Source organism: Grampus griseus, assembly GCF_964374135.1.
Source record: "Grampus griseus genome assembly, chromosome: 8".
Classification (NCBI taxonomy): Eukaryota; Metazoa; Chordata; class Mammalia; order Artiodactyla; family Delphinidae; genus Grampus; species Grampus griseus.
The window spans coordinates 24,786,062-24,798,443 of NC_139002.1; the positions used below are offsets into that span (position 1 = coordinate 24,786,062).

Here is a 12,382-nt window from a genome sequence, read left to right on the forward strand (position 1 = left end):
CCCATTTCACCTTCAAGAATATATCAGATGAAGTATGGTCAGTAGAAATGGTAGAAGTTGAAAAGTCAGTTGTTTTGAAAAAACTATGTTTGTAGCCAGTTTTTTTTATATATTAGTACATATTAAATGTTCTTAAACATATATACTTTTTCCTTCATTGTGTCATCTGTTTTCTAAAAAGCTTGAAAAACAATTTGGCACTTGTTAAAAAAGGCATCAGTAATAAGAAAAGTACCTGTAAGTGTTTTGATACTCAAAAAATGAGAGAGTGAGTTTATCAGACTTCCACTTGCTGGTATGTCAAAGATTAGTTACTTCCTTGGCAAAACAGGTTTTATAGTAAAGATGACTGGCTACCTTAAAAGCTGTTACATACTCACCATATCTTTCTGCCATCCTAATATTTTGCAGATGATCAGTCTGGTCAACCCCCATATTGTACATCCTATCAAAATGAAGACACATCAAATGTTTTGAAGAATGGCAGCAACCATGATGAGCTTAGACAGGAAGCCCAGGAACATTTTTCCCAGATAGACTCTAGCATCCAGAAAAAGGCCTTTAAAACAGTAGTATCTACTGAACAGAAGTGTAACCTTGATATCACCTTTGAGTCTGTGCCTAATTTGAATGACTTTAACCAAAGAGTAAACTCTGATGCTGAATGTAATCAGCATTGTGCTGAATTATACACCAGTCAGATGTCTACTGAAACTGAATTGGCTATGGAAGTTGAAAAGAATTCTTTGTCTCCAAGTGTGCAGAATGAATCTCGATTACAGCCTGATCAGTCTGATATACCAATAACTTCATTTGTTTCCCTTGGTGGTGAAACTAACAATGCGAACTTAATTCTCTCTGGAAAAACTTCTCAGCTTTTATCCCAAAATATTCCATTAACTGGAAAACCATCTAAAAAAGGTCAATTTTGTGAAAGTTCTGACGATACAAGAAGACTTACAACTAATTTCCATGGTTCCAAGTCACCAGATTCTAGAGAAATTCACCAGAGTAAAATTGAAATTAATAATGTGTTACCAGTTGCATCACAGCAACTTTCAGATTGCCAAGATAATTCTTCGCTTCAAAGTAAAATATTACCTGTGTCTGTTGAAGGTTCGGGTTTAACTATATCTGAACAAAAAGTAGAAATTCACCTTGGAGATTCAGTATCTTCAATTAAACAACCATCTAATGATTCATCATCTGTTAAGTTAAATCATACAGATCATGAACCTCAGCCCTCCACGTCTGAGAAAGTTGCTTTGGGTTCACAAGAGCCTTCATCTTCTGTAAAAGAAGATGGAGATAGTATTTTTCTATCTTTAGGTGAAAATAACTGTGAGGAAGTTACATTGATATCCCCAGAAGCTAATCCTATAGAAGATATACGTTCTCTTCCTTCAGAATCTGTGTGTTCTTCAATGAGGGATTCTCACCCTGAGTCCCAGAATACTAGTGATAAACCTGCTGGCAACAAGTCAGCAGAGATAGATGCATCAAATATAGTCTCTCTCAAAATTATCATAAGTGATGATCCATTTGTTTCCTCAGATTCTGAACTTAACAGTGCTGTTTCTAGTATCAGTGGAGAAAACTTGCCAACTATAATTTTGTCTTCTCCTTCTAAATCACCTGCCAGAAATGCAGAATTAGTTAAATGCCTGTCTTCAGAAGAAACCACAGATGCTATTTCATCTGCTGAAGGAATTGGGGATTCAGCCTCAATGGAACAGAGCCTTTTAGCACTCAAACCTGAAGACTCTACAGTAAACAACACTCAGAATGAAGAGAGCATTGCTTTTTCAGCCAATGTTACACCATGTGTTTCCAAGGATGGAGGATACATACAGTTAATGCCAGCTACAAGCACAACTTTTGGCAATTCAAATAACATTCTGATAGCTACTTGTGTAACTGATCCAACAGCCTTAGGAACAACTGTCAGTCAGTCAAATGTGGTGGTGTTGCCTGGAAATTCTGCACCTGTGACTGCTCAACCACCACCTCAGTTACAGACACCCCCAAGGTCAAACAGTGTATTTGCTGTTAACCAAGCTATGTCACCCAGCTTTTCACAAGGTAACTTTAGAACATATTGAAGTTCATTTCTCTGGAATGGGATCTAATTTCTCTTGTGTGTGCTGTTATTGACTAGAAGGTAATAAATCATGGATGAGAGTATAAGAAAAGATTCAGAAATTTGTGATTATGGCTTCTCTTTACAGAATTAATTCAATCAAAATTTTTTTTAATCTGCTAAGCTATGGAATTCAGTGGTTTCATTTTTTATTTCTTTTTCTTTCCATAGTTCTCAATCCATGGCTAAGCTATCAATACAAGAAAAAGACAGGGGGGGAAGACTAATTCATCAAATAGCCATATACCTACTAAAACCCAGTGTTGTGGGAGATTTTTCTTAAATAGTTATTATAGTCTTAGTTTTCAAGGAATTTATTACCTATTTGGAAAGACTTTCAAGACACAACTTGAATTTCTCCCTGAATAATACCCTTTGTAATTTCTCACTATCTTCCACATTTGAAAATTGATCCCTGTCTTTAGAATTCTTTGTTTATAGGAGCACTTGTGGCATTTATTACATGCCATTTTATGTGTAGTTAGTGACTGACATGCCTGTCATAGTGGTCATTCTTGATTGTATGTTCCTTGAAGGTGGAGTTTATGGCACATTCATCTACACTTCCTTAGATATTGATTCCCAAGCTCCTTTCCCCTCTTTCTTTTTTTACATTTAGGCATACAATTAAATCAGATTAAATATCAGCAATTAAGTATTAAGCCTGATGGATCTATTTCAAGTGCTGTTTAAAATAAGATAAAGGAGGGATCAGAATTGGTAGAAAAGGTGGAACTTGAGCTGAAGCTTAGATAAATAAGGTAGTATTTGGAGTAAAAGGAAGGGAATCTTAAGCAGTACAAGGATAGGTAGGTATTTGAGAGACTGAGGTAGGTGTTCAGGAAAGTGAGGAAATCAGCCTTACAGGAGAGGTTAATGAATTTATTAGGAAAAGATTCATTTACAGGGCAGGGTTAAATTATGATAGCCATAGACTATATTGTTGACCATGTAAACATTGTATTTTCTCCCACAGTTTTTACTGGTTGCTCACTTATCTGGACCCTTTCTGACAAATACCATTGAGATTATATTATAGTTTGGGGTTGTGAGTAAGTCTTAGACTGTCAGTATTCAGTTTGGACCGTTATTTTCTGGTAAAAGATTCAGACTTGAAACCTGCACTACCAATTTTTTGATCAATTTCACTATTCTTTCTAGAGGAATCAAGGTACAACTAAAATATGATCTCCGGGCTATAGAGTCTTATGCTCATTCATGATGTTTACTTTGACTAATTGCCATAAGAATAATATTCAGATTGACTTTTTCTTAATTTGTTAGCCTTGTTGTTGTCCCTAAATTAATTTTTTTAAAGGAGAGTAGATTATATGAAAAACTGATTATAATTATATAGGATTTATTTCAAATTAATAATTACTGGGGCTTCCCTGGTGGCGCAGTGGTTAAGAATCCGCCTGCCAATACATGAGACATGGGTCCGAGCCCTGGTCCAGGAAGATCCCACATGCTGCGGAGCAACTAAGCCCATGCGCCACAACTCCTGAGCCCACATGCCACAACTACTGAAGCCTGCATGCTCTAGGGCCCGTGCTCCACAACAAGAGAAGCCACTGCAATGAGAAGCCCATGCACTGCAACGAAGAATAGCCCCCGCTTGCCGCAACTAGAGAAAAGCCTGCACGCAGCAACAAAGACCCAAGCAGACATAAATAAATAAATCAACAAATAAATAAATTTATTTATTTTAAAAAAACACAAAACCTTTAAAAATAATAATAATTACTTTGGTGTCTTGTGTTTATTCCATTTTATTGAGAATTGTTGGTTGTTTTTTTTTTTAGGATCTGCCATTATAATTGCTTCTCCAGTCCAACCTGTACTTCAGGGAATGGTGGGAATGATCCCTGTATCTGTGGTTGGACAGAATGGAAATACCTTTTCTGCTCCTCCTCGGCAGGTGAGATTTATGAACTGAAAATGGCTCGGTGCTGCTTTTCAAACAAAGTATAATTAATGGCTTCTCCTCCAGGTCCTTCATATGCCTTTGGCAGCACCTGTTTGCAATAGAAGTATCCCTCAATTCCCTATCCCTCCAAAATCTCTGAAGACTCAGGGACTAAGAAACAAGCCTTGTACAGGTACATTTTTAAGTTCATTCATGTCAGCTTTATGTGTGTGTACTCCTTTGTTTGCAGCAATATGACGGTATTTTTTTTTTATTTTTTGGAATACTAATAACTTTCCTAACAGGTGGTTGTCCAACCTTTGCTTAAAGTTTTTTGCAGTGATTAAAAAAAAAAAGAAAAAGACAAATGGAACAAAATAGAGTTTAGAAAAAGACCGTGTATTTATAGCAACTTGTACATAGTAGAGGTAATGTCAGAAGTCAGAAGGGATAGGATGGTTTGTTTAGTAAATGAAATCTATTGGCTATTATATATATTACAGGGAAAAAATAGATTTCTTCCTCACAACATATATAAAGGTATGAACTCCAAGATGATTAACACCTGAAAGTGAAAAGCAAAACAAATAATGAAAGAAAATGTAGGAGAATATCAAGATGATGCTGAGACAAAAGATTGCTTTTGAAAAATGCAAAAATTTGATAATGCTGACTACTCCAAAATTAAAGATTTAGTTCAGTAAAAGACAACATACACAAAGTAACACGAGATTTTCATTCATGAATGAAAATATTGATGAACGTTGTGGTGAGTTCTCAAACTTCTCTACCAGACTTCTCCATCTTCATGGGTGACAAAATGCCCATGTTGTTAACCTAACAACACCTTAACCCTCAGAATTGTTGACCCCTTTCATTTCTGAGTCTTTAATCTTCACTTCAGCCAACCTGTCCCATAGCTTTACCTTTAATTTTTTCACTACTTGTTATTAGACCTATATAATTTATAATGGTCAATAAACTCTCTCAAAATACTTGCATTTCTGTATATCCATTGAATCTCTCTTCAACCAATGAGAGCTCCTATTACTTGAATCCTTACCTTTACCTGAATTTTCACTTCCTTTCTGCATTCATTTCCTTCCCTATCCAGGCTAAACCCCACAACCCACCACATCGGCCACTTTTCCCAGTACTCTTATACACCTTCATATTCACATTCTTCTACCATATCCACTTAATACCCTCTAGCCCTGGATCTATCCAGCCAACCATTTCTCTGCCTTTACACCTGGGCTTCTTAGCATTGCTTTAGGAGTGATTCCATTCAATAACACTTAAAACTTTCTCACCCTCACTGCCACTTAGCAATTATTTTAAATGTCTACCTATCTTCTTTCTCTCCCATTCTTCCTTAATACTATTTCAGACTTCCACAGGTCTTCTCAGATCTATCCAGTCAGCACTTTCCTCACTCTAGGCCAATGATTTTGATTTTTATGGGTAGTAAACTCCATTTTCTCACATTACTCCCATTTAATATGTACATGTTCATCTAAAATCATTCTTCCCTTTTCCCTTCTTAGAGGAATGATTATGTCATTCTTTCTAAGGTTAATGCAGGGTACCTTCTCTCTTCTGTGTATCTTCAACTTTTCTTTTTTGGCTTCTTCACTCTGTGGCTGTCCAACTATGGATACAAGGATCATTCCCATCATTCCTTTAGGTTTTTCACATCTGCCAGCCCTTTATCCCCGACCCCTCTTATTTCCCATTACTTCTTCATGCATATTATTGTCCTTTCTCATGTTTCCACTAAAACTGTTTAAAGTCACCAGTGGCCTCCTAATGCTGCCATATGCATTGGACGTTTTCCAGTCTTACCTTACTTTACTTCCCTCTAACAGTTAATACTATTGGTGGCTTCTAGAACTACTGTGCTCCTCCCGTTCTAATTTTATGTAACTTAAGATCCACATACTCTACATATCTAAGTCTCACCTCTTCTTCCTCAAAAACCGCTTCTGCCTACCTTTCCCTCTTGGTTAATGTCACCATTTATTCCTCATTTACTGTTCATGTCCATGCGAATGCCCATTACTGTCTCTAAGACCTTCATCATCTCCTACCTTGAATATTTATAGCAATCTAAGTAGAATTTCTGTTTCCAGTTTTCTTTCTTCTCTAGTTCATCTTCTACACTGCTGCCAGAGTGACTTCCTAAAACAAATCTATTCATGCATCGTCCCTATTTAAAACTCTTAAGGATTCTCTATAAAACCTTTTGCATAATACCCAAGGTCCTACACGATATCATCTTTGCTTTCATTTCTGGCTTCATATCTTGCTGCCCTTCCACATAAACTCATATAAATCCATGGAAATTAAAATATGGCTATTAAATAATAATAATAATAATAATAAAATATGGGGCTTCCCTGGTGGCGCAGTGGTTGAGAGTCCGCCTGCCGATGCAGGGGACGCGGGTTCGTGCCCCGGTCCGGGAGGATCCCACGTGCCGCGGGGCGGCTGGGCCCGTGAGCCGTGGCCGCTGGGCCTGCGCGTCCGGAGCCTGTGCTCCGCAACGGGAGAGGCCACAACGGTGAGAGGCCCGCGTACCGCAAAAAAAAAAAACAAAAAAAAAAACAAAAAACAAAATAAAATATGGCTATTAAAACTCCAGAGCATGTGCTCTGAGTGACGTAGGCTTACAAACATGACATTTAAATGGGCAGAATTTTTAAATAGGTATAATATAGTGTTTTCTTTAAGTAACTTTTTGGATCTAAGTAGTACCCTTAAATGCTATACTGAGCATACTAATTTGTAAATCAAAAGACTGGATTCATATTTCCCTGAAGTTAAAGCAAGTCATTTGCTCCATATTTATATTTCCTCAGTAACATGAATGAGTGATCGTCTCGTGTATATTACAAAGCTGCTTTTTTAGACCCAGTATGTGAAAGTATTTCATTTGTACATTAGCTATAGCTTAAATTTTTCTCATGGTGTCTGATACTGTGGTCTGTTCTGTTTTCTTTCAGAGAAATATACTTTCAGGAATGTTTTTCTTTTCTAATTAACTTAACTTATAATTCCAGGAAAACAGGTAAATAATTTGGTGGATTCATCAAGTCACTTAGTTGGATGTCATGTACAACGGTGAGCATAAAAGTAGTTTCTATCATAGAGTATTTGAATGCTCAAGTTAAAAGCATAAAGAATTTCTTTATGTTGCTAAGAAAAATTTTTTTTTCTTGTAGAACTGAAGTTCCTGACAAGAATATGGCCACAGATCTTGGGAAAAAATTGGAAGAAATAACAGTTCCCTTCTCAGTAGAAAGTATAGTTCCAACTAGCAAAACCTTTGAAAGCCACAGGCGTGTGCTCTGTTTTGATAGCACTGCTTCTCCTGTGGCGAATACACAGGGGACAAATCATAAGACGGTGTCCCAAAACAAAGAAAGGAATGACATTTCATTTTCTAATCTTGATTCACCCATTGTTTCCTCCACCTTAAAACCCCCTTCTAATAACGCTCTCAAAAGAGATAGAGAGAAACCTCCTGTGCCTAAGATTTTATCTAAATCAGAAACTGCCATTAGCCGACATACCATAAAAGAAACTCAGTCAGAAAAGAAAGTTTCACCCACAGAAACTATACTTGAATCTTTCCATAAAGCAACAGCTAATAAGGAGAATGAACTATGCAGTGATGTGGAAAGGCAGAAAAATCCAGAAACTTCAAAACTGTCTAATGGGCAGCAAACTGGGGGTGTACGGAATGAGAAAACTATAGCTTCACTGCAAGAGCTAACCAGAAAACAAGGCACATCCTCAAACAGTAAAAATGTCATTTCAGTAGGTGCACCTGTGAAGGATTTAAAACAAGAACAAACCAAGTCTGCCAGTTCTTTGATTAACCCACTCACCAAGCATACCACAGAAATGTTACAAGATATTCAGTGGCATAGCCCAGTAAATAGACTCGCTGATAGTACTGACTTATCTGTACCCCGGACATCTGGCTCAGGAGCAGGGGAAAAACATAAAGAAGAACCTACAGATGTTATCAAGGTCCCTTCTAGTAGGCGTTATGGTGAAGAGAGTAACACACCCAAAGTAATGGTCCCTCCTGTCACCCCAGACTTGCCCGCCTGCAGCCCTGCCAGTGAAACAGGGAGTGAAAACAGTGTAAACATGGCTGCCCATACATTAATGATTCTCTCCAGAGCAGCCATCTCTAGGACTACTTCAGCTACTCCTCTAAAAGACAATACACAACAATTTAGAGCATCTTCAAGGAGCACCACAAAAAAGCGGAAGATCGAGGAATTAGATGAGCGTGAACGACACTCCCGTACTTCTAATAAAAGTCTTGCAAATTCATCAATACCAATGAAAAAGAAGAAAATTAAGGCAAGTTTGAAAGTCTTAATTTCAAAACCACACCTTGCCCTTCCTTCAGTGCTCAGATTAAAGATCTCATCATTTTTTGCCATAGCTACCTAACTGAACATTTTGGTCAAGATAGCTTTGAATTTTGATTGACAAAATACATTCTCTAGGGTTTCCCTGGTGGCGCAGTGGTTGAGAGTCCGCCTTCCGATGCAGGGGACACGGGTTCATGCCCCGGTCCGGGAAGATCCCACATGCCACAGAGCTGCTGGGCCCGTGAGCCTGTGCTCCGCAACGGGAGAGGCCACAACAGTGAGAGGCCCACGTACCGCAAAAAAAAAAAATTCTCTAGCAGTATCTCTCAGCCAGTGTGGTACTCAGAAGTTATCTAGATGAAACGTAGCATTTTCAAAACAGTTGCTAAGGCATGTATTTATAAACATCTTCCTTGGGAAAAGGAGGTTTTTGTTTCTGTCATGGTAGGACCCAAGGTTTGGTGGGGAGAATGACATAACACATGAAAAATTGGGAAGCCATTATTGTGTATGGAATTACCAAGTGAAAACTGCTTTGCAACTCCTCCATCTTAGGTTTGTTCCACATGTCCTACCAGCTCTTCCATAGATTCTAATGTAAGTTAATGTGTTGGAGCAGTATAAAAATTAAATTTACCTGTTTCTTCTTTAACCACAGTTATCTGTAGGAAAGTAATATAGGATTGTCACTGATAAGTTAAAGCCATTTTTCCTAAATCTGTTTAGCCATTTAGTAAGTGGATTGAATAGAAAGGTTTAAAATGTCATAGAGGAAGTATTGTCAGGGAAAGAATCTTGGCTCTGCTGCCTTGCAAGCCTAGGTTGAATCCTGCATCTCCTGCTTATTGGTTCTTGACTATTGTTAACCCAATAACATGAGTCTGAGCTGCATCATTTGACATGAGGTTACCACACATCTTACCCAATGGCTGTGAGGACTAAATGCAGTGTTTGTAAAGTGCCTAGAGTATGTTAAATGTTTAGAACTAGAAAAGTACCTGTTAACTCTTAAAATCTTAGTAAAGCTTTCTAAAGTTTACAGTTTAGCAATAATGACCACCTTATAAAAAGCATGTTCTCTCTTGTCTCATTCAACATTCATACACTCTGAATTTGTATAATGTCTTGTGCTCTAAAATAATGAAATATCATTGAAGTATATTTTATTAACCTTGGATTTATAAAAATTGTCTCTACTTCTCTGTATAACTAAAATGCTAATGAACTAAACTGTTTTGGCAAAAATTTTGGGAGTATATGAAAGTACCTGATATGAGGGTCTATGTGACTTAATAAGAAAGCTAGCTTTTTGGCCTTGTTTGAGTTCAATATGTTAACTTAGGTTTATTTTTTCTTTCTTTCTTTCTTTTCTTTCTTTTTTTTTTTTTTGACAGAAAAAGAAGCTACCCAGTTCATTTCCAGCTGGAATGGATGTGGACAAATTTTTGTTATCATTGCATTATGATGAGTAAATATTCTGAACATATAAGAACAGTAGCTATTTAAAACTACTATTCCTTAAACTATGAGTGTAGGGAATGAGATACTGACAGAATCTGAAAGCATGACCTGCACTTTCATTGTACTGAAATTTCACTTTATTTCTAAATCATGCTGTTTCTAAAGCAGCTTCCTAGTTTGTAAATAGCTTTACCTTGGTATATTTTTATTGTGGAAAAAACATTTGCAGAAATGTGAGTAAAGCCAATCTGCAAAACTGTATATCTTTGACAATTGTATATTGTAAATACTGTGTAAATCTTGTTGAAATAGAGCTTAAATCAACCTAATGTTCTTAGATTGTATTTTTTGGCTTCTTATGATCTCTAATTCTGAGGCTTATTCATCTGGAATAGTTTCTCACTTTGAGTGGGAAAAGTATACTTTTCCTTATAAATTGCCTTCAGTAATTGTCCCACAAGATATCTGAAGACATAGCCACTAATTAGTACAAGAGTGATAATGAATTCAAATGGTAATAAAGTAACCAGAAATTAACAATTTGGGGTTTTTTCTAGAGTGAATACTTTGCCGCCCCTTCTTATAATTGCAGTAAAGATAATGTTCCTAAAATTGTACACTTTATTTCTTCTGGTTGTTCTGGTCTCTTTGTTTTAAAGAGAGAATTTTGTAAACCATTTGAGTGTTCTGATCTTTTGTTTATAACTTTTAAGATCTTTTACATAACTTTAAGCGTTTAGACTGTTGAGCCATAAAAAGTTTGGTTATGTAGTAGTTGAGATTTCTTGGTATGTATATACTTTTCCCCTAAATACTGGGGATTTAAAGAACTGCACTAATTCATAGAACTTTTTACATAGTAGAGACCAATGCACATTTAATTTAAATCTTGTGTTCTATGTTAAAGCTTGTATGCACGATTATCTTTTGTCCTTTTAGAAAGCCATGTCCATCATAAGATGTAAAAAGAGAAATCATAGTTTTCTATTTTAATTTAGTTTCTCCTAAAATGGGCTGTGTTACACTTGGATATAGTACGTTGTCTCTGTACCCCTTAAAGTATTATAGAGTTTCTCTCAGAAAGTCCTTAAGGAGAATGAAAGAGGTGCCTTCTCTGTATTAGACTCACACACATCAGTCAAGTTGAAGAACTGGTTTAAACCTTTAAATGAGTACAGAAATTATAATTCGTACCAATTGTGCCTAGATATTAAAGTATGTTCTCTTAAGTGCTTTCTGTTTTGTTAAATATCAATATACTAAGGGTTTTTTCTGCAGGTGTATATATTTATGAGTTATTTTCCTCAACCATTTTTTTTTTTAATACTGGGCCTTTAAAAAACTAAATCCATCACTACATTTCTCAATTTGGAAATCACGTCTTACTAGCTGAACCTTACTGCAGAAATTTGTGTTGTAATAAATTTTTATGATGTGGCAGTGGTCTGTTCCTAAGGAACCAGGAATTAGTACAGTTAATGTTTATTTAACTCAGCTTGATACTGTACTACAGTTAGGTTTGAATAAATATTTTCATTAACTTCAAAAGTTTGAATTCCTTCATATTGGCAATCATTCTCTTTTAGATACTTTGAAGAAATTCCTTTGCAAGTCAATTCTTGTTTTCAGAAGTTTACATAATGCTGAAAATTATAGATTTTCTTCTCATTCAGTTAATTTGTATGTGCTAAGAATTCATATACAAATAAAATAAGTTCACTTTCTTCAGAATTCTTAGTTCACTAGCCAGGAGCCACTAGATAGAGTCCAAAGACAACTTGTATTTGGAGCTTTCATTTATGTTCAAGAATAAAACCATAGTCCCCATTTTATCCTAAAAGTCCCAATGTGCTAGACTTAATTATTGTACCCGGTAATCTATTTTAACAGTCAGATGCCCAGTTGACTACCTTTCAGGGTTAAAGTATACCACAGACAAGTTGTGGCTACTTCTGTAACTACATGTAAGGATCCATGCACTGCTTATTTTTGGACATTACTTAGTGCAGCAGTCCCCAACCATTTTGGCACTAGGGACCAGTTTCACTGAAGACAATTTTTCCACAGAAGGGGCGAGGATGGTTCAGGGTTCAGGCGATAATGTGAGCGATGGGGAGCGGCCCATGAAGCTTCGTTCACTCGCCCGCTGCTCACTTCCTGCTGGGCGGCCCAGTTCCTAACAGGCCATGGATTGGTACTAGTCCAGGGCCCGGGGGTTGGGGACCCCTGACTTAGTGTACTCAGTTGTATGCCAAATTTGAGAAGTCTTGTAATTAAAATATTTGATTAGTTTAGCCCTGGATATTGTTGGAACCCTTTAGTAAGTATGTTGAAATTTTACATGAGTAAAGCATCCATCAGCATTCAGCCAAAGGCTAGATGTCATGACTATTAGGAATACCAAGATTAAGCTTTGATAAGGAGTAATTTCAAAAGCATGGTGCTATATATTCTACATTCATCATTTTTCAAGCCACC

At 36.7% G+C, this 12,382-nt stretch overlaps 1 protein-coding gene across 1 annotated transcript in view; it reads left to right on the forward strand.

Moving 5' to 3' along the window:
- Positions 1 to 11,406, forward strand: part of NPAT (nuclear protein, coactivator of histone transcription) — a 53,404-nt gene extending 41,998 nt beyond the window's left edge. Inside the window, exons 13-18 of the mRNA XM_082661075.1 lie at positions 412 to 2,082; positions 3,946 to 4,061; positions 4,134 to 4,242; positions 7,112 to 7,172; positions 7,274 to 8,429; positions 9,838 to 11,406. Of these exons, the coding sequence (XP_082517201.1) occupies positions 412 to 2,082; positions 3,946 to 4,061; positions 4,134 to 4,242; positions 7,112 to 7,172; positions 7,274 to 8,429; positions 9,838 to 9,915 (3,191 nt within the window). The 3' untranslated portion in view covers positions 9,916 to 11,406. The remainder of the gene's footprint in view (positions 1 to 411; positions 2,083 to 3,945; positions 4,062 to 4,133; positions 4,243 to 7,111; positions 7,173 to 7,273; positions 8,430 to 9,837) is intronic.
- Positions 11,407 to 12,382: the final 976 nt, after the last annotated feature.